Genomic DNA, 23,579 nt, shown 5'->3' with positions numbered 1-23,579 from the left:
AAGTGTATACGAGTATGAGATTGAACATGCATAAAAGAAAAAGTTTGAAAATGCATAAAAGAAAAATTCTGAGCATGTATACGAGTGCGAGATTGAGCATGTATACAAGTGTGAGATTGAGCATGTATATAAGCGAGAGATTGAGCATATACATACCAGTGCGAGATTGAGCATGTACATACAAGTGCGAGATTAAGCATGTATACAAGTGAGAGATCGAGCATGTTAGAACGAGAATCGGATGAACAAAATTTAATGGAAATGAAAACTTTGATTTTTTTAACGATCGATTTATACCTCAACAATTCGAAACTCTTTTTAGTCGACTAATTACGAAACATGCCATTGACCATGCGAATTCGAAGTAAAGTTTTGGCATGGAAGCATATTTACTATATGTCTATAATAACGTGGTTTTAGCGTATAAACAAACTCAACACGTGTGTATACATGCAAACATAACGATTCGTTTTATCCTATTTGTGCAGGAATATCACAATTAATGAGCGCAGATCTATTTTATAAATCTTACACAATTTACACTGCATGCTCTGTTTGGAAATAACAATATTTACTATTCATTCATAGCTAGCTTGCATCTTCCCAAGTCAATTATATTTTCTATAGATCACTTTAGAAACATTTCGAGTAACTTTCAGCTACTGTTCATGTACAATTCATGTATAAATAGTCACATATTCCCCGTTAATCTACATATTTTGGATATTGGTAGAATGCAAACAACAACAAAAACGTGCCTTAACAGCCAACTAGAGTATGTGCTAAGAATTAAGATGGGGGGATGTGGGGGCAGTGAATGTGTTTCCCCTTTATGTTTAAATTTAACTCTTTTGAAATATAATTAATTCATATTGATCATCATCATCAATAATGTGATATATCTACTTTATTTTCGCACTAAATATCAGATATAGTTAAAAAAGACACGCCCTTACTTATATATATATATATATATATATATATATATATATATATATATATATATATATATATATATATATATATATATATATATATATATAAAGCACTAAAAATGGCTAACGACACGAACAATAGAAATTGTCAAATTTTCGGGACAACCAGTCCCTTCTTCAGGACCAAAAAATAAATTACATGAGTACAAAACAAAGAAAACAAAATCTAAAGCTACTACTAAACTACTTAAGAAACTATAAAAAAGAACAGCTACATTATAAACATTTGTTCACATTCTTAAAGAAGGTGTTGCTACTGTCGCCGATCGCTCTAAAGTAATCAATCGACTGCCTTCGATTGCTTTAGATTTTGTTTTCTTTGTTTTGTACTCATGTAATTTATTTTTTGGTCCTGAAGAAGGGACTGGTTGTCCCGAAAATTTGACAATTTCTATTGTTCGTGTCGTTAGCCATTTTTAGTGCTTTTTATATTCAGTTTACTGGCTTAGTATCTATATATTAGATCCGACACTTTAAAGATGCCTAGTGTTGTTGATTCTATTCAGTGCTTTTATATATATATATATATATATATATATATATATATATATATATATATATATATATATATATATATATATATATATATATTTTGTTTGATTTTCATTTTTTTTTTGGGGGGGGGTGGCTGTCCTTGTTTGAAGATGCAAAATAGATCAAAGAATGCGCAGCACTATCCCCGAGTACCCAAACTCCGTCACCATAAGCGGAAAACAGTCCGCGTTTCTCTGCAAATTATTTTTTGCGGTTTTTATCATTTGCAATCACTAAATATAACATGAAACGTTATAATTTATAAAATTATTAACAAAAATATTCCTAATATTATTCAAATAGGCCCTCTGAAAACGACGTTTATCACACGTGCTATCATAACTTATGAACCTAACTCCGTCACCCACATGATCTATGATACGCCAGGGAATGAAGACACATCAACAATTTAGTTTAAACTCGACTTGTATCTAGACCAAGTTATAATAAGTAAAATCGGTGTAAACAATTTAAATTGTATATCATTTCATCAAAGTGAAATGATCGCCAGAATAAAAAAAAATTGGTCCTTGTAACAACAATCACAACGACCTTTTCAGAATGTATGGATGTCATTTGATTTCTGTCCTTATATGTTTCAAATATATCATATCAATAATGAATATATTAATGATTATGTTATTTATTCATTACATTTTTAATAAATGTAGCAAATTCTATAATTACCGTATATATCTGTAACCCTGTATAAGGCAAAAATTACGGCATGAGCGATTTGACGTTATCATCAGTGTAGTGCATAAACGCTATTGCGGACTGAAAAAAATGTATCAATAACCGTAATAAAAAATAAATTACATGTGAAATGTTTCATCTTGACCTCTCTTAAAATGACTGACCACAGTAAATAATCAAATAGGCCCGCATTTCAGAAATATCGTTATTTTAGTGCACCCGTAAAAAGGTGTTAGCTGATTTCACGCAATTATTGTTGCATAAAATGAACAGGGTGTAATTTTGTTATGTTTGAACACATTCTTAAATTTAACCGTTGTAAATTGTTGACATTTGATTGAATATTTTTGACATGCAAAAAATGACGTCATAGTCGCACTTGATTTCAAACGGCGAGGAGTTTCCCGAAAGTGACGGAGTTAGGGTAGTGACGGAGTTAGGGTGCTATGCGATATAACGTTACTATTATTTGAAAATAAGTAAATCTGGTTGAATTAGCCTCTTTTCTAAAGTATATTCCTAAATAATGTAGATAAGTGATGAAAATAGTTAACGATGTTGTTTCTGCATTGCTTTAATGTACATCAGATGCTGGTGATTCTGTAAGACGTGTGGGAAAAATGAAGATTTCATTCATAAACTGCCCGGAAGTAATTTGTTGTCTGCGCACCACAAAACGCGCAACATTTTTGTGATGTTTGTCTTCCGCTTTAGACAGAACACTGTACGTGTTTACGAACCGACAAGGTACAGTGAACAATGAACTCATCCGTGGATGAATTCATTCAGTCATCAGCGAAAATGAGACCCGAATCTTAATGGCCGCCCATAACGGAGATTTAGGAGGGTATTTCTCGTCCCCCCGAGCCGCGGGCTGGTGCGAGTTTTGTGATAATCAAGCCATTACTGCCTCGGAACAGTTTGTCCGTAGCTTCCTGGATTTTCAAAGAAGTCAGTATACTTCCGCAGATTCTGTACCTCGCGACCCTGTGATGTACGCCAAAAAGTTTGTAGAATACTTTCTTCAGCATTTCGAGCGTCAAATCAAAAGGACTTCATACTATCTGGAGTCACAAACACAGATTAAATCTACGTTCCAAGGGAATGACCCTCTCTTCTCAGGACTTGTTAATGAACATCACGATTTGTCACGGGAGTCAAGTTTTGCTTCACAAACATCAAGATCTCCGACTAATGGCAATTCCAACAACCCGATAGTAGACGACTATTCGGACAATGTGACAGCGGTCAATACATCAGTTACTTCCCCTGAAGTAAAGTTGAAACACTCCCCCAAAGAAAAGGGCTTTCTTCGTAGATTTTCATTTCGTAAACACAAACGTTCAGTGAAACATAACAGTGAAAGCGATTTGTCTGGAAATCACAGAAAGTTAAAAAACAATCAGAGGGTTAAGGGGGAAGGTAAATCTAATGTCAAGTCGGACATTCGGGGCTTGGTCAAGCGGGAGAGTGTGGTCAGTGTTCTAACAGGGGAGGATTCCAAAGGCAAGTCCCGGTGGGAGAAAACGAAACTGGTGCTGAAGGAAGCAAGTGGGGGCTCCCTCTTAGAATTTTACTCCCCTCCAAAGGTTTGTATTGTAAAATTTACTCAGACTGCTATCACAAAACTGCATGTTTTATTGTGAAGTTATGATGTGTATTGAGGTTTGCAATTCTTCTTGCAATAAAAGGTTATTGAGTTATTCTCTTCAAGCATGTTGTACCATTGTATTTGTGAAAGATTATGTTTGATTGATAGGGAAAAAGTATTTCTCAAAAGTAGAATTTTGTGATTTATTTGGTAATACTTTTATAATTTAATTTGCTCTGTACAAAGATGCGATTTAGAAACTTAATATTCTTCCTCTTTTGATTTATATTAGTAATTAAGGAAAACAGCTGGAAGGAAAAATTGCTGAATATGTATTTGCATTGTGAATATTAATTAGTAGTTTCAGTTTGTTTGGTAAACAAGAAGGAAGTAGTCTGTAGTGATCATAGGTGATTCCAGTATCACAGACAGACCTCACCCCCCCCCCCCCCCCCATTACCCCGACCCTCTTAAATCTCCCTCCACCACCCCCAAACTGCAAGCTGTGAGTGTGGACTCGATATTTACTGTGGTCGGTGTGACACTTGCTCGAGTCCTTGTCGAGTTTAGCATCAGGAAGCTTGCCCTTGCTATTCCAGGATATTGATCCAAACATTCCAGCTCTGCACAGGTGCAATTATAGTGTGCAATAAAACTTGTTTTTCTGTGCTCATCTTGTGTGTAGATTGATAGGCCGTCTCTCTGAGTGTACAGGGAAAGGAACATGTAAGCCATCTCTCTGAGTGTACAGGGAACAGAACATGTAGGCTATCTCTCTGGGTGAACAGGGAACAGAACATGTAGGCTATCTCTCTGAGTGTACAGGGAACAGAACATGTAGGCTATCTCTCTGGGTGTACAGGGAACAGAACATGTAGGCCATCTCTCTGGGTGTACAGGGAACAGAACATGTAGGCTATCTTTCTGGGTGTACAGTAAACAGAACATGTAGGCTATCTTTCTGGGTGTACAGGGAACAGAACATGTAGGCCATCTCTCTGGGTGTACAGGGAACAGAACATGTAGGCTATCTCTCTGAGTGAACAGGGAACAGAACATGTAGGCTATCTCTCTGTGTTTACAGGGAACAGAACATGTAGGCTATCTTTCTGAGTGTACAGGGAACAGAACATGTAGGCTATATCTCTGTTACAGGGAACAGAACATGTAGGCTATCTCTCTGAGTGAACAGGGAATGGAACATGTAGGCTATCTCTCTTGGTGAACAGGGAACAGAACATATAGGCTATCTCTCTGGGTGTACAGGGAACAGAACATGTAGGCTATCTCTCTGAGTGAACAGGGAACAGAACATGTAGGCTATCTCTCTGGGTGAACAGGGAACAGAACATGTAGGCTATCTCTCTGGGTGAACAGGGAACAGAACATGTAGGCTATCTCTCTGTGTGTACATGGAACAGAACATGTAGGCCATCTATCTGAGTGTACAGGGAACAGAACATGTAGGCTATCTCTCTGGGTGTACAGGGAACAGAACATGTAGCCTATCTTTCTGAGTCTGTTCTGTTCTGGGAACAGAACATGTAGGCTATCTCTCTGGGTGAACATTGAACAGAACATGTAGGCCATCTATCTGAGTGTACAGGGAACAGAACATGTAGACTATCTCTCTGGGTGAACATTGAACAGAACATGTAGGCCATCTATCTGAGTGTACAGGGAACAGAACATGTAGGCTGCGTGCAAGGCTTGTCATATTCAGGATACATAGATGTATTAAAAAAAATTAATTTAGAGGGTTGGAGAAGGTGTAAATTATCTAGGGTGTGTATTACCGTAGTTTGTATATTCTGTTAGCAGAACTTTCCTTTGTTCACATATTATCGAGAGACAAACTGGTAGAATCTAATTTAAAAAGGTGTCCATGGTTCTCGCTAGCAGGTTTATGCATTGTATTGAGTTGTATTTCTGTCTTGAATCTTGGCATTGACAAAAATTGAGAATTTTACTATAAACTACCCTTAAAACTGAGTTACTTTACATTATAGTTTAAGTTTATTTTTTTGTGTAAGTTGATATATTTTTCTTACAGTTGAAAACTATCTGAATTTTCAATTAATTGAGTTCTATGTTACTTAGCTTCATCACAGATAATGCGAACGTCTTATCAAGAAGGATTAATTAATGTTCCTTAGATCTCTAATTGAAATTTCATTCAGTTCAGTGTAGAAGTTACTTGATCTTTAGGATGTTCAGAGCGATGCTGAATGAGACAGACAAGGACTTTGTGTTTTGTGGGTTTCATGTTGTAAATGGTATGATAATCCAGCAGGATTACGGAAAAGACCCCTTCAGTGTTCTGTCTTAGGCCAAAAAAAAAAAATGTGTGTTTCCGGTTTCCCGACCGACCCTTTTTTTTATGCGCCGACCCTAACACTTTTTATTCCAAATCCAGATTACCAATAACTGGTTTTTACAAATCAGAGTTAAAAAAACGCTTGTAACAATTCAATAGAAAACACCACTTATCAAAGCGTTTTAAAGATTTCTAAGTGCAGATTGACAGTATGGATGAAAGTTATCCTTGGTTATTTAACTTATTTTAGCTAAATTATCAATGCAATAAATAGTTTCATACGGCAGTGATGTGTTAAAAATTAACATAAAAATGTACAAGAAAAAAGCAAAGGCAAAGTTTTTTTTTATATTTCTGGGTGTGGAGACTGCAGACATCGTAAGTCTAACGTTAATTTGAATAGGCCCAACACTTATTCACATTATAAATATGATTTTAAAATGCTGCAGTTCAATTGCAAATGAAATTTTTAAAATTAGTCTTAAACCATTAATTATGTATTCATTTTTTTTTGGGGGGGGGGGGGGGGAATTATTAAAAAGATTTAATTCTAAGGCTCTCGTCTGATCAACCAGAATTTCCTCTGTTTCTGAATTCAACACTTACAGTTACGATATTAATGTTTACTGTTATGTCAGTTGACCAGGAAAATAGAACTAATAACCAATATATGATATATTTGTGGTAATGAGTATTATACTCTGTTAATTTATAGCGGCTAGCTGTCATATTTGTATTTTCTATTTACATGAAAATAAAATCTTCGTATACATTCCAAATAAACCTTAGATTTAAGAAAGCTTTAATTCTGTAACAGTTGACACTATCCACGATTGCTCCACCTGTAAAATACATTTTCTTATTGTATAGAAAAATCATATGCTTGGAAAGGGGAAAACTTAAAAGCTCATTTTCAAAAAAAAAAAAAAAAAAAAAAGCCGACCTACCTACCCTATTTTAAAATTTGATGAAATAGGAAACACACATATTTTTTTTTTTGGCCTTACCACATCACAAGGGGACTTTCTTACAAACATGCTCTTGATTTTGAGCTCTGTTAAAATGCACAGAAAAGGAATTCTTTTTTTTTCTCTTTCTGTGAATGAAACACAATATGAAAGATTGAATGGATGTCTTTGTTTACAGAGAAATGACTTAATGCAGCAGATTTGATGTGTGGGTCCTGTGTATGAGCCTTGCATGCAATACAGCACTCCTCTCCTGGTGAACAGACCCTGAGGTGTAGAACCTCATACTTGTGTCCATTCCTCTAACCTGGACTGCCCTCAACTTGTCAAAAGCACATTGATAATCACCTTTCTGTTTTACATGGAGTAGATCAGAATCTATGCTGCCCCACTCGTCAGATATCATTGAATGGTTAATGGGGGGTTGTTTTTGACATCTGTAGAACAGAAGTGACACTGTGGGATAAGTCACTTGTCTCCGGGCTCCAGGGATGACACATGCACACATCAGGCTGTTCATCCCATCAATTACAGCCCCCTATACACTAATAAGGCCCAATACACAAACAACTCCCCTACACACAAACAACCCCCAATACACAAACAACCTTCCTATACACAAACAAGTCTCTAATACTGTTACACAAACACCTCCCTTACACATACATGATCCAAATACACAACAAGACTAAATACACATAAAATTCCCCAATACAAAGACAAGACCCAATGCACAAACAAAAAACTCAATACACAAACAAAAAAACTCAATACACAAACAAAAAAACTCAATACACAAACAAAAAACTCAATACACAAACAAAAAAACTCAATACACAAACAAAAAAAACTCAATACACAAACAAAAACTCAATACACAAACAAAAACTCAATACACAAGCATGTCTTTTACATATAAACAAACATGTCCCTTATACATATATGTCTCATTAGACACATACATGTCCCTTACACACAGACATGTTTTGTGTACACATGCTGATTGACGTAGTGGCCTTGAACTGTTGTAAACAATGTAGGTGTAGCCGTGTAAACAAGTGTTTATTGCTGGGGACCCAGGTTGACTCGGGCCTGACCTCTGGCCGGACACTTATGAGGCCCACTGGCTAGTGTGTGTAGTACATGTACCTAATATTCTCACCTACAGCTCAGATGTAACACATATATTCAGTAAATGTATTTTAATACATTGGTCATGTAATAGCTTAAGGCTGCATTGAGGAAGTTCATATGTATATAGGTATCATTTGTGCGTTCTAGGTAGATAAGGAATTGATATTAGTTTTCAGGTCGTTAGATATCTGCATTTTTATATATATAAAAGATGATATCTACATTTTGTGCAATATCCCATTAATTTATTCTTTTTATATGAATGATCAATAACCAAAGAATAGGACCAGTCTTTTCACTATTTTAGGGAAATAAATGTGTTACATTTTAGAACTTGTTGATATAATTTGGTTAATTCTGTTTCCCAGTATTGTTATACAGCTTACATGAAACATTTCACATTTTGTTTTTTAATACGTCATTTTTAGCCGGAATAACGAGACCAGTGTAACACTGTTCCCATCCATCAGATTATTAAACTGTCTTATCTAGTGTATCCCCTGTCGGTGGTACATACTCTGTCCATGACTCATATTTCTAAAGACTAGATAAGCTCTTCAAAAATGTTTTGACATTGCAAAAAGATATATTGAAGACTCCATATTGCTATGGTCTCCCTCACTCCCTGATTGTGTCACTTTTCAGTTTTATGGATTTGAGTTAACTTTAAGTTTTGGAAACAAGGGGAAGTCAGATTTGCAGAAAATGTATTTAAATTATATACACATTTCCTGGACATGCTAGTACATGTTTGTGACATATGCATGAGTTATTCAGAGTTAAGGAAACAATTTTATTTTTTTGTTACCGGTACATTAGTTAGATATGAATTTATGGTAAAAGCTTAGTGAAAAATATAACAATTTGCTTGCAAAGTCATTTTTAAGACACATTTTGATGGATGAACATGTAGAGAAATAAACAGTTGTAGGATTGATAGAGATTGTTTGCTATGTGTAATGTAATTCTTTTAAGACTTGTTGTAGTAACCCTAGCATTTAGCATAATTTGTCATTCATATGACACATTTTTACACTTGTTAAATGAAGCCATTTGTTAGTACTCTAAATAGCAAGGGTGCTGGTAATTGTGTTCATTTATGATAATTCATGATCAATAATTATAGTTGCTTAATTTATACTTTGTATTTATAGTCGATGAAACCGAAGGCAGGCCTATTTTGTTTCTTCATCACCGAGGCAAGGGAGGCAACCTCACTAGAAATGCCAGAAAACCACCAGCATACGTTTGTTTTGAAGGTATTGAAAAACACAATTTAACACTGTGTGTCCCCTAGCAGAGTTTGCTAACATCTTAACCCGAAACTGATTTTTTAATGTCTGAAAATAGATATGTTTCTGACATGTTCTATAAATAATGAATTTACCAGTGGGGACGCTACTGATAATTGTTCTTGTTAGAAATTGCTTCTGACTCCTGCGGTCTTGTTTCCAGGATGTCTTCATTTTTCTTAAGTTTTCTATAGTTTGTTCTATAGATATAGTTAAATGACTTTGTAAAACACTTTAATACGATAGTGAATGTCTTATTATTTTCACACAGATAAAGTATGGAAAAGCAGACAACACCTAAAGGTGGCTCACTATACTTTGAAATATTTTCTCAAATCAGCAAAAAATTATCATAATGGATAAGAAGTATTTAAGTCAGATGGGAAAAAAATGTGCAATTTTGGATGAAAAATTACTTTTCAGAAAATTTAATTCAGTAAGCATGAACAAAAGCTCCAGGCGGATTCGAACTCATGATCTGCGGTTCAGAAGCCCAATACTTTAACCACTTAGCTATGACGATATACAATCGAATCGAAAGATATAAACAATTTAACAAAACATTTAAATTGCCATCTTGTGATGTAGTGTCTTGAAAAGTATAAGTCTGTGTGTAGTGAGGTACCTTACTTAGGAGTGTAACAATATACCGTTAAATACGATTATGGGCCAAACATTATACGTGGTATAAAATACTGTGTCCTTATCATATTTTCAGCAACGATATTAATTTATATTGTATAACGATTAAATGTTGACCAAAATTTTTGTAAAGATAACGTTTTGATCTTGTTTAAGTTCTTTTCCAAGAACCACGTGGTGATAAATAGGATCCAATTTAAAAACAGTCACAATTTGTATAAAAAATGAAAATATGCAACACATAACCTTGTATCACAGTAAACTAAACAAATGTATTCTGATATGCTTCAACTCTATCATAACATCCCTAACCTTTAGAAAAATAACAATAAAATTTGTAGTCCCTAAAGGGACAACCTTAACAAGTATATGATGCAGTTATTGAAATGGATATGTTAAAATTGGGGGGAAATTAACTTTCCTGCTGTTCAGAATTCTGGATCTCATGTTTGTGAAAACCTAAGTATCTTAGATGCTGAGTGTACTAGTGTCTCCAGGGTAACCCTCCAGTACTATTACACAGTAATAATTGTTCTAATGTTGAAAGCTAGGAGTGCATGGGCTTGATTTTGTTCATTCATTGGGAGAATTTCCCAGCAGTATGTCATTGTCTTGTCCATTCGTCTGACTGTTTGGAGTGAGATGAGGGATTGTGAAGTTAGCTGATGGTTGTAATAAGCTATTGATTCCTGTGACAACGCCTCATTACGAGGCAGTGGGAGGAATACTGGCAGGATTAGCTCCAGTCCACAGGAAGGGATAGAGTGCCCTGACCTCAGCATGTACTTTACTCAGGGCAGCATTAATCTAATAGATTAGATAGATATAGGCAGATGGAAGCTGTCCTGTAAAAAGTCCAATACTGTCACATGTATTAGATAACAAAGCTGGTGCACCTATACAAACTGTGAACGTGTTTGTATAAACTCAAGCCAGATATTAGATATGCTGCAGCATTTACTTTATTGCTGCAACAGAACTAAACAAATTGTGAGAATAAAAACCATTGCTATCGTTCACTTTTATCTCTGACAAATTTCTGAAGTGGTTATGTAACTTAAGGGTGTACAGAATTTCTATATCCCACCCACTCCTTTTTCAGATCCAATTGTTCCATAGTTTGTTTTGTGGCAGTACATCCATGGGGACTTCAATGTATTTTTGATCAATTATTTACAAAATATGAGTCTGAAAATAATTTCTAAAGCTCCCTGTCACTTGAAAGGTAAATTACATAATCAAAGAAACTCTGATATATTGATGGAGCTTTTGATTTGAAATAATTATGTTATTACATACCATATTTGATTAAGGAATTGGCAAATGATTAAAACAAACAAAACCATTAAATGCATAGGCGTCGGAACCAAGAGGGCTATGGGGGGCTTAGCCCCCCCTCCCCCTCCCCCCCCCTCCCCCCCCCCCCCCAACCCATGGATTAGGATTTTCCTGATTTTGGGTATTAGGTTTGTTTTATTTTTTTTGCATGTAAAGATATCTGAGGATTAGTCTAGCCCCCCCCCCCACTTTCAATTTGGTTCCGACACCACTGAAATGGTTACCATGACTTATATCAGCTTAGATAAAATCCAGTGTTTTATGGAAAAGGTTTTCAAACTAGCTATAATTTCACTCCAAATGCTCCAGTAATGGAGTTAGATTAAAATTGCTAACTTCCAGTACTGGTCCTGTAAAATGATAAGGCCAGGTGAGTTATTCAGGCTCGTAAGGCCTGTTAATTTAACCAAAGAATATTGATGTGTCTGAACTTGAGCATTATTCAATCAAATTCCAAACTCTGGGTCTCTCAGAAATAAGGAAAAAAAATTATAATAAACCTTAGATAACAACCTAACTGTTCTATTGTACCATTTTTCATTATTTGTACTGTTATGTGATATTGTATCATTAATGAACTGTGAGACGGTTTAGGTTTATCTATTGTACTTGTATATGATATTATTTTATTTATCGCACTGTTGTATGATATTGTTCTATTTATGGTACTGATAACCTATAACAATGCTATTTTATTGACCCTCTCCAGGGCCAGGGGACCAGTGAGTACGTTATCGAGGCCCAGAGCCACCAGGACATGAAGGCGTGGCTGTCGGCAGTCAGCGGATGCATCAGTCAACCCAGCACCCCCGCCGAGCCCCTCTCACCCCCACCCAGGGTCCTGGAGGTGGACGCAGACTCCTTAGGACCAATGTAAGATATGATGAAAAAATCCTCAATGAGAGACAGTGACAATTTAGCCCAGAGATGTTAACATATAATTTCAATTTCTTTATTAACCAATTAAGGGCCCTCAAAAGGCAGCATGAAGACTGTACATACAACATCCAAAGTACATAAAACATTCAATAAACATATACAAGAGGGAAAGAGTTGGATGATTGAAAGAGCTAGGACAGACATGAACATTACATATATGAGCACTGATATGTTCTGTTTAGTCATTTGATATGACACTATAAGGGTTCACAGTGGCAGACATGTAATGCCTGCTGAGGTCAGTGATATCCATGACCTTTGTGCACTCAAAATAGGTCCGAATAGGGTACATGCATGATATCATTGGAAACATACAAAATAAGACACCATACACAAATTGTATGTCATTACAAATTTTTACTATAGAGCTGATTGTGAAATACATGTATTGTAATTTCAGAAGTCATGATATGCAAGTCCTGATGAATTGTTGTCGTAATAAAAGAATGGAAATTTTAAAACAAATATTAACAAATTAAAATTATATTAGATAAATAAAGTTAAATACATGTGAAATTGTATATAGTACATGTAAAAACAGAAATCTTAATATTCCTATACTTAGGAAAACATTGATACAGATATATGTGTAACTCAAGGTGCAGTTCATTGAACCTGGGATTTTGTTCTGGTTAAATAATAACCTCTAAAGACCAAAGGTACAGTTGTCAAAGTCACTGAACATTTGACAGTCGTTTCTTTTAGGCCCTTTAATTGTTTCCGATCCTCTCATCACTAATTAATCTTCCCTTATATCAGCTTTGAGATTAGAGATGGTGGCTACTTCCTGTTCCTGTCTGCCTTTTGAATTCTGAATCAATACCATACGTCTCTGCCAATCAATTTCCTATGTAGTATTTTGATGAAATCAAAATAGATACCTGGTAAATTCCAATTTGTCTTCGATGATATGTTAAGTACCACTGTAATCCTCTCCAGTTAATCAAGGAAGCCACCCATTTTTATTTTCAGTCATTGGGCATTATATCGTAATTGACAGTATTGATTCTTAATTTACCATTGCATGATGTCTTTCTCATGTAAACTGTTCAGATATTATCTTGCTAGTTTAAAGATGTTTCACTGAGCCCAAATTCACTTTTTCTGTCTGCTTTGAAAAGAATCAAAAGGCAGTATTCATTAGAGACTTATTTAGTGTTCAGAGTTTCGAGCCAAAGTTCGTTTAAGTAGGATGATGCTACAATAATTTGGTTAAAGATCATTTAAAGTACCTTTTCACCAACTCTTGTATATTTTAGCAAAATGAGAGAAACCAAAGTGTTTTTCAAATTATGTCTCTCATGGGTGGACTTTGCGATTAAATATTAATGTTGAAAATATTATATTTAACCTTTCTGTGCTGAAAAAATGTAGTTTGGAATCAAAATAACATTTTGGTGTAGGAGCTGTACTGGTCTCCATGTGTTCGTTTTTTAGTCAGATGTTTTGTCTGTTTTTTAGGCGACCACGACTGCCAACAGCTCCCAGTGGATCTATGACAGATCGGAAAGGTAAACTTTTATTGTATACAGTTTACGTAGGTTCCTGTTTAAATACAAGGAATCAAAAGTACATCCGCTTGCTAAATAAAAAAAATCATACTTAAATTTGTGTAGATTTGTATACAATGTCATAGCACTGTAACCAATAATTAATATATGGGATAGGCCACTACTAGAGAAACTTTTTTGTGCTATGATAAATTTATTTCTCTTAATGATTAGGGCCAGTGGTTACACTGATTTAGTTTGTGCTTTAATTATTTAAATTGCACATTAGCTGAGAGTTCAAATCAGGTTGAAAACATGACATATTTACAGGAGGTATATATTATTTGTATGATGTTATTATACTTGTACTGGTATTAACTTTGTATGATGTCATTATGGTATTAACAACGCTCTTAAAACTAGAAACAATTTCTGATATTACAGAGATGACGACCCTGCATCGTAGTTCCTCTCAAGGCAGCCTGGGTAGTAACCCGCCCCCCGACGTCCCCCCTCGGCCTCGCCCAATCAGCACTAATAGTGACATCATACAGACCAGGATGTCCTCGTCAGAGGCCCTCAACATGTCCTCCTCTCCAGGCCGGCTTCACGGCGAGCTCGGTAAGTCCTGTTAACAGCCAGATAAATTCCTGATCCAGAGTGTAAGTCCACGACAGTAGCTTTAGGCTTAACAAGGATATTACTCTAAGGGAATATTACCTCACATGTAGAAAGAATATAACTCTGTGTATACAGGAATACAGTGGAAATATTACTTCAAGTATAGCAGGAATATATTGGGAACATTACTTCAGTATAGTGGGAACAACATATTGAGGGAATATGCTGAGAATATTACTTAAAAGTATAGAGGGAATATATTTGGGTCATAACCTCTGACTCTACATGAAATGGGAATATTACTTCACATATAGCGAGAATATTACATCGTGTATAGGGGGAATATTACTTCACATATAGCGAGAATATTACATCGTGTATAGGGGGAATATTACTTCACATACAGCGGGATATAACTTCTCATATAGCAGGGATGAAATAGTGGGAATATATACTTCATGCATATAGTCTTTTCAGCATGTGCCATATTTAGCAGAAATAGATTATCTATATAAAAAAAAAAACGTTGATTAGATTCATTACATGTCCAATGAAAAATCGATACATTTGTTCCATGATTTGTATGACATTCTGCAGTGAACTTGATTTTCTTGGAAGCTGCTTTCCGCCAAAAATTGAAAATAGAGTACACAGCCAGATATACTTGTAATACGTTAACAGTACTTCCTGCCTGGTATATTTTTGTGTGTCCGTCCGTCCTGCTGCCTACACACATAGCGGGAACATCACTTCCTGTCCAGGGACAGGAGGTGTCCTGATTCCTGACTGCTCGATAAAATGATTTGATTTCAATCAAACAGGAATAAGAAAGCAAGGATAACATTATAGGTTCACACGAAAGGGAATACATGCCTGTTCAGATCATCTGATAGTTATTAGTGTCAGTATTATGCTTGAATGTTTTTCTATTGCAGTCAATTCAGAATACTTACAATACACAGTTGATTATTGGCTTTTTCCCTATTGATATATTGCCATCATTACTTGGTTAACTTGTTGTCTGTCAATTGTAAACACTTATTGTTATTTTATGCACACTCATCCCCATCATATGAATAATTTATAGAGAGGTGTACATATACATGTACACAAAAATATGCTTTTCTTTTGCTAATGGGTAAATAACAACTGATGTTTGCAGGAAAAAGGAAAAAATAAAGGGGCTTTTATGCAATGCTTACAGTTGTTATACCCTTAAGAACCAAACAGAAAGCATCTAATTAAAAGGTTTGTTTAGTCAGAGCACTTTACTAAAAGACTAATGCACTAGTGTTCCCAATCCAGTACTATATACACGCTATCTGATCTTGTTTACATGCTGCTGCTCATTCCAACAAAATAGAATTTACTTGTAAAACGAATCGTTAATTACATCCAGACCAGTATAGTACATGGAATTATGGAACACCCGGGCAGTTTGGCTTGTGGGTCAGGAAACAGCTACCTGTAAAAAAGGTATGGGCAGGTAAACAAGGTACCAAAAATAAATCCACTGGGGCATCATTTTATTATAAACAATGGATGGAACTTTCTAAGCTTTCTCAGGTTACTATTTAGAATCATTTTAACAAGACCTTGAACTTTCGGTTGGATGTATCTGTCTATTTCTTGTGTCAAAAAAGATGATGCGGTTTCAAACGAAATATGCACCGATTGCGTAGTCTTAGCTCAAAAGCCAGACAAATTTTGTTGATTTCAAAGAGCCATGGCTGAGTGGCCAGCAATGAAATAGACAGGCCTACGTCACATTGCTGTTTGACACAACTACCCAAAGTCCAAGCTCTTGTTAAAATGGTTCTATCTTATAAACATCAGATGGATATATGGAATTGAATTGCTTTAAATATTTGTTTTCATTACTGCATAGTAATACATGGATACAAGTAATGCCATGATAATTGTATCAACAAAGAAATCCTTGTTTTGCAATGATTGAGTCACTGTAAATGAAACAGAGACAAATACTGCTTTGCAGGAGATTGAACCTGGGTCCTCTGGCTTAAAAACCCAGCACTCTAAAGATTGAGCTGAAGGGTTAACCCTCTAGTAAGAGCTAGTAGGAATCCCATATACCTGACTATTCCACATAAGTCATATGTCTTTTTGTTTTGTAGACTCAGGGAGAGATGAGACGCACGTAGAACAAATGTTGCGGGAATACCCGTGGTTCCATGGCACGCTGTCACGACTGGAGGCGGCTCAGCTTGTTCTACAGCAGGGTCACATGGGGCATGGAGTGTTCCTTGTGCGACAGAGCGAGACCAGAAAGGGGGAGTACGTCCTGACCTTCAACTTCCAAGGACGTGCCAAGGTTCCTGGTTTTTTTTTTCATTTATAGTTGTCTTATTAATGTGATTCTGCTGAAAAAAAAAGAAAGAAAAAAAGTAGCAATATTTAGTAATGTTATATTTTAGTTTGTGCCACAGTTTAAATGATGCATATTTCTCAAGAAAAAAGAACATTTACCGGTAGTTTTGTTTTAAAGTGACATGCATTCACTTAAGATTTATGAAATATTTTCATGGTCTTCACAGCAATTGTTGAATAGATCCTTAAAGTGATGCTTCTCCAATGGATAGTGACGTAATTCTTATGGTTGTTTTTTGTAGCATTTGAGGATGACAATAAACAACGATGGCCAATGTCGAGTACAGCACCTGTGGTTCCAGTCCATCTTTGACATGTTAGAACATTTCCGCACTCACCCCATTCCGCTAGAGTCAGGCGGTTCATCTGACGTCACTTTAACAGACTATGTGGTTGCCATGGAACGTCCTCGGACCCCACAAATGTTGAGGGGGTCGCCGCGAACAAGAGGTGGGGCCCTAGGCTCCAATCCTAGCCTAGGGAGAAGCCCGGGGAATGTGACCAGCCCGATTGATCTAAGTGGGCGTGAGGTGGTGGTAATCAGCGGTTCCGTCCGTGCCACCACCGAGTCCTTAGAGAACGTTATGCGGGAGCAGTCCCAGGGTCAGGGGTCACATGGTAGAGCAATAGAAAACCAATATTCCTTTGTGTGAAGTTTCTGGCTCTTGACTGGTAATAAAGTCAAGACCTACATTTATACAGCCAGTGTTCTTATCTAAATATATTTGCTTTTCAACTTCAAGGATTTTTTTATAGACCTACAGTCATATATGCTTAAATTTTTCGTACGTATCCTCAGAAATAAACAAGCATTAAAGCTATAGCAAAGACTCTGGCCCCAAAGCTATAGCAAAGACTCTGGCCCCAATGTCCATTGATAGGAAGAGGCTTCAGCTAGACCTGGTAATGTTTTCCATGGATCATGATGTGAAGAAGCTATAGTCAGACTCCAAGTATATTTTCCATGGATGTAAAAAAGCTATTGCCAAACTCTGGATATATGGTACATGGATGTGAAGAAGCTATACTCTTGATATAATGTCCACGGATGTGAAGAAGTTATAGCCAGACTCCGGATATATGGTCCATGGATGTGAAGAAGCTATAGCCAGACTCCGGATATATTGTCCATGGATGTGAAGAAGCTATAGCAGGACTCCGGATATATTGTCCATGGATGTGAAGAAGCTATGTGTCTATGTTGTTCATTTATCATTGTATTGACGAAGTGTTCTAACATCTGGGTGATAGATGTTTCTACTTTTACAGCTTGTGATAATGTTGTGGATGACAATGTTGTTCTGTTTCCTTAGTTGTGTACGTGGTACAGGAGATTTTCACTATTCCAGAACACAGGCCCCACTATGGGGGCCTTGGTATCCTTGATTTTATTTTGTTTTGTAGTTGTTGTTCATTTTTTTTTTCTTACCCATCCAGAGTTTTATTTAATTTCATATGATCTTTTTATCAAGGGAAGATAATTCTTGTATATAAAAAATTTAGAAATAAAAACAAATATTTTATATTGAATTTTACAACAACAAAAAATGCTGGACATCTTTTTAGTTTGTTTTGATTTTTACTTTTTTAATGTTAATATGAATATCCCTTTGGGGATGAAACATTATCTTTGTTAAAGAGATATTGGTTTATGTTTAGCAGATGAGGTGCACAAGTTGACTGATTTTATTTGGTATAATTATAGCGCCAAGAATTTTGTTTTCAGTCTTTTAAAACTTACGAATTTTAAAATCTTGTTAATGTCAGCTTTCTTCTTTAAATTCATATGCACATTGTCATCATCCCCCCAAAAAATGTCATAGATGTAATAGGATTATTTTGTACCATATTTCATACATATCTAAGTACGTTGCTTACCTGTTGAGACTGAGTTGTTTTTTTGTTTGTATTCTGTATTCGGTATATTGGATGATTTGTTTTATATTCTAATATTACCCAGAGTCCATCCTTTGCTAATTTCTGTTTAGATTACATGTATATCTAAACAGTTAAAATTGTTCTAAAATCACTTAAATCAGTTTTTATTTTTTCAATTGAGATCATTTTGTAAATTGATAATTTTTTTATTTTGTTTTTTAATTTTATGATTTTAATGATTTCAAAGACCCACTGAAAGACTTAAGCAGAGATCTCTTTTATATACTTTCTTTTTACATAAAAAACATTTCAGTTTTTACAAGAAAAATATAAATTGCACATGTAGCAAACAATAACTGTGGTCATTATTTTGTTCCTTGTTACCTTGGTAATGACCTTGACCTCAAGATTACCTTGATCCGTACCTGACTATTTATTCAGTATCTGTCTAGAATGGAAACATATCTCTGGTTACCTGATATTTCTGTTGTGAAATCCTTGAGAACAGACAGACAGACAGACAAACCAAATATTGCCTTTTTTGATCTCAGTAAGCTGTATTTTGCTTTATTGATACAAAAACTGTTTACCACCCACTGGAATCGAACTTAAGCGCTGCAAGTTAGTTCACTCAGTTAATACATAGTCTTCTTCTGGTAGTTCATATACTAGCATAAAAAGATGTGAATCTGAATGAAAAGTCAAGATTAAAGTCTGTGCACTATAGTATACTGTTCAGGTGTTGACTTGCCCAGCACTTGTTTCTTGTTATACATGTACATGTAGGTCATTAGGTCATCTTTTAGAAGCTGTTTGCCTTCTCCTGACTCTGTCTTATTACCGTACCTGTGGGTTGATAGGTTGTGTACAAAAACACTGTATTTAAGAAAAAAGATAATTTGCAGAATGAAAAAGATTTTTAAAGATTTCTCTGGATTAGAACTTGAGCATTGTTCTGTGGCCTTCATTCTGGGAATGAACCTGTAAATATTAAGAAAAAAAAAGAGCAGGGGTCAACCAAAATGATTGAAGAGATGTTGGGGAGGGGGACAGGGTTTGTACCTTATTGAATTAAGCAGGTTCATTCCACTTGATATGATGTCAAATAATGTGAACAAATCCTGATGAATTGGAATCAAGCGTTGAATTATCAGGCGGAGCAAGGTCTGAACACCTTGATATCTGTGTGGAGTTGTGTATGATACATGTATACGTAGTCCTGTGAGCTTTTTAATGTAAATGTTTAATATATCTGAAATATTGTTATTAAGATTGTTACATTGACAGAATGTTGTGCAGAGAGAGAGAGAGAAAGAGAGAATATCAGTGGATTGTTACAGAATCGAAGTGCAAGAGGAATGATTTTACAGTCAGTAGTGACTTGTATGTATGAATGGCTTGGTCATCATTTCTATACTGTCTGTAGTGTGATATACACGTCTATTGTACTAATTATCAATGATATCAAACGAATAAACAATGAAGAGTACTTTTGAGTGTAGAATTCTTTAGTGGCCAGTGTGGGTGTTAATTGACATTGAGTTGAATTCTAGTTCTCTGATAAGATAAATACTGAAACCTCTCATTGTCCACTTCAGGACTTTCATCGTCCATTTTGATTCCTTACAGTATTTTTTCACCATTATTAAGTCAATATTAAAAACTTTTCACCATCTGTGTAATATTCTTCATCTACCACTACATATATCTAATGATCTTTAAGATATCCTTCACAATCAGTAAGATTTTGTTCATCGTCAATGAGATATCCTTAGCATTCAGTGAAATATATTTCATATGTGAGATATCTTTCAAGATGAGCTATATATTCTTTATGATCGGTAGTATCTAACATCATCAATAGGAAATCATCATCATCGATAAGTTATTTATCACCACCAGTGGCATATCCATCTCAGTCTCTGAGGTTTCTTTTCCTACAGTGAGATTAAAGAGATATTTCTCTATCAGTAGGATATTCTTCATCGTCAGTGAGATATCTTTTACCGTTAGTGAGATATTTTTGTACCATCAGTAAAATATCCTTCATGGTCAGTAAGCTACATGTATCAATCACAAACAGTGAGATATTCATTGTTAATGAGATATTCTTTATCGGTAGTAAAATATTTCTAACTACATTGTACTAGCATAAAATAAAGTAAATACAACATGTTTCATGGACACTGAAACATTTATCAGTCATCAGGGATATTATTCATTGGTAATGAGATATCTTTACCATCAGTCATACTAAGTGTGATATCTTTCATTGTAAGTGAAATGTCCTTTCTCAGTGAGCTATCTTTCACCATCAGAGAGATATACTTCTTCATAAATGAGATATCTTTTACCATCTTTTAAAAGATGTCTTTCACTTTTAATAGGTATATTTCACCATTTAGATATTCATGCAGTCAATCAAAATTCCTAAACCATTTGTGAGATATCTTTCATGGTCATTGAGATTTGATTCATGGTCAGTGAAATGTTCTCAATGGTAAGTGAGATATCCTTCACAATCACTGAAATATCCTTCACCATCACTGAGATATCCTTCACCATCTGAGATATCCATCATCACTGAAATATCCTTCACTATCACTGAGATATCCTTCACCATCACTGAGATACATCACTGAGATATCCTTCACCACTGAGATATCCTTCACTGAGATATCCTTCACCATCACTGAGATATCTTTCACCATCACTGAGATACATCACTGAGATATCCTTCACCACTGAGATATCCTTCACTGAGATATCCTTCACCATCACTGAGATATCCTTCACCATCACTGAGATATCTTTCACCATCACTGAGATATCCTTGACTAATGTATCCTTCGCCATCACTGAGATATCTTTCATAGTAGATAAGACATATCTAACTACTTGTGAAATGATTTTAATGAGATATCTTTCACTATCAGTAAGAAAATTTCACCGCCATTGAGACATCTTTCACCATTAAAAATATATACATGTACTTTATGTAAATTTTATTTGATGGATCAATAAAGAGTCTTTATTGAAATATAATTTCATAAAAAGAGTCTGATATCGGCTTTTAATTTTTCTAGAGGATTTTTTTCCCAGAGAAATGGGAAATATTGTTTTGTCTGCGAACAGGATATTATAGAGCTTAGAATTTGCTCTCAGTTGATACATAATATGCTATTGCAATGCTCTAGTAGAAAATAATTTCCACTATTTGTCAACTTTCTAGATAGGTTTTATGTGTATATATTTTCATTCTTCACTATCTTTGGTTTATACCAAAATCGTTCCTTTTTTATGTTCTCCTTATCGGTGATTTTGGTGAACCAATTATTACTGTATTTTTAACAAGTCTATTTGTTTATTTATAAAGTTCAACAACTATTTTTGTTTTAAATGATAAAAATACTTGCATAACTCATTAGGTCGTACAACTTCTTAACAACATTATATTCATTTATTAATTACTAAATATAAACAAGCAAAGGAAGATAACTCCGTTATGAAGAAGCAAAGGAAGATAACTCCTGAGCTTTTTCCGAATGATTTCACAATTTTTTTAACTTTGATAGACAGCTTCATTCTGTCTCTTTTTTAAATATGTGACTTTCTCAAGTCTTTGGTGACATGAAATATTACTAAAGATGACAACTCAAAGTTTTTTTTCTAAATATGCAGTCAGTTTTTATTCTGTGTCAGTAGACGTTGTTTAAACACTATATACGTTTATACTTAATGACCATTTTGGTCATACCCTGCATTAAAAACCCCTATCCTAATCACTATATGAGTGTTTTGGCCCCGCCCTGGATCCAAATCCCCTCCTTTGAAGACATGGAATTTTGAATTTTGATAGATGGCTTTATTTTCTTTTTTTATATGCTGTCAGTTTTTATTCAGTATCAGCAGAAATTTTAAAACATTAAATGCATTAACATTATATGATTTTTTTTGGCCCCGCTCTAGAGTCAGAACCCCTTCCTCAGGGGACATGGAATTTGTATTTTTAGAGGGAGGGCTTCCTGGACTACAAAATTATGAATTCAGTTTTCCTTACAGTGTGTGAAAGTAGAAAGGATAATTTTTTAACATTATACAAGAATGCAGTAACACTATACAACATCCATTTTGGTCCCGCCCTAGGCCTAGGGTCAAAACCCATACTCCAGGGGACAAAATTGTTTTTAAAATTTTAGTAGACGACTTCCTGGTTAACATTATGAAGTCAGGGTTTCTTATAGATGCGTGAGAGTAGAGAAAGAAATTTAAAACATTATATGCATTAACGCTATTAGTATTTCAGATATCCCTCGCGTCATTGAGACGTCTCTGTCGCCTGTAAGATTTGACCCCAATTAGTCTCAGTAAGGGGGGTGCTGTCCATTTGCCCTACGTCATATAATTTGTTATATGAAACCTACTAACATATACATATACAAACCTCCCCATTGAATCCCTTCAAAGCTTTGTCTTGCAACCATTCTGCTATATTTTAATGTAGTTTGTATGTACACAGGATGACAATGAACTAATAAATATGCTACAGGAAGGATGCAAAACTATACAAGTTATAAAAATTGATATGTGAATGAAAACCTTTAAAAACCCTTGGATGAAGAACTAATATAAGTTACAGTTTCTTTTATAACAACCAACCATCCAGTACGTAATGGAAAGAATGAGCCCAAATTCTATTACATGTCACCATGCAGGACATGCGCAAACTCCAACAATTTATAATCTAAAAAACGTT

At 35.2% G+C, this 23,579-nt stretch overlaps 1 protein-coding gene and 1 long non-coding RNA gene across 2 annotated transcripts; one reads left to right on the top strand and one right to left on the bottom strand.

Annotated features, from left to right (window-relative positions):
- Window positions 1-2,911: 2,911 nt before the first annotated feature.
- On the top strand, window positions 2,912-20,312 carry LOC128188238 (SH2B adapter protein 1-like). Its single transcript, XM_052859172.1, has 7 exons — window positions 2,912-3,814; window positions 9,390-9,494; window positions 12,217-12,380; window positions 13,908-13,957; window positions 14,381-14,557; window positions 16,693-16,889; window positions 17,188-20,312. The coding sequence occupies exons 1-7, from the start codon at window positions 3,044-3,046 to the stop codon at window positions 17,596-17,598; spliced, it is 1,875 nt and encodes a 624-aa protein (XP_052715132.1). The 5' UTR covers window positions 2,912-3,043; the 3' UTR covers window positions 17,599-20,312.
- Window positions 19,899-22,169, bottom strand: LOC128188239 (uncharacterized). Its single transcript, XR_008244135.1, has 2 exons — window positions 21,599-22,169; window positions 19,899-21,489 (listed from the first exon to the last, which is right to left on the bottom strand). It is a non-coding gene; the product is annotated as an uncharacterized LOC128188239 (long non-coding RNA).
- Window positions 22,170-23,579: the final 1,410 nt, after the last annotated feature.

Source organism: Crassostrea angulata, chromosome 6 (assembly GCF_025612915.1).
Source record: "Crassostrea angulata isolate pt1a10 chromosome 6, ASM2561291v2, whole genome shotgun sequence".
NCBI lineage: Eukaryota > Metazoa > Mollusca > Bivalvia > Ostreida > Ostreidae > Magallana > Magallana angulata.
This window is presented reverse-complemented; position numbering and strand designations above follow the sequence as displayed.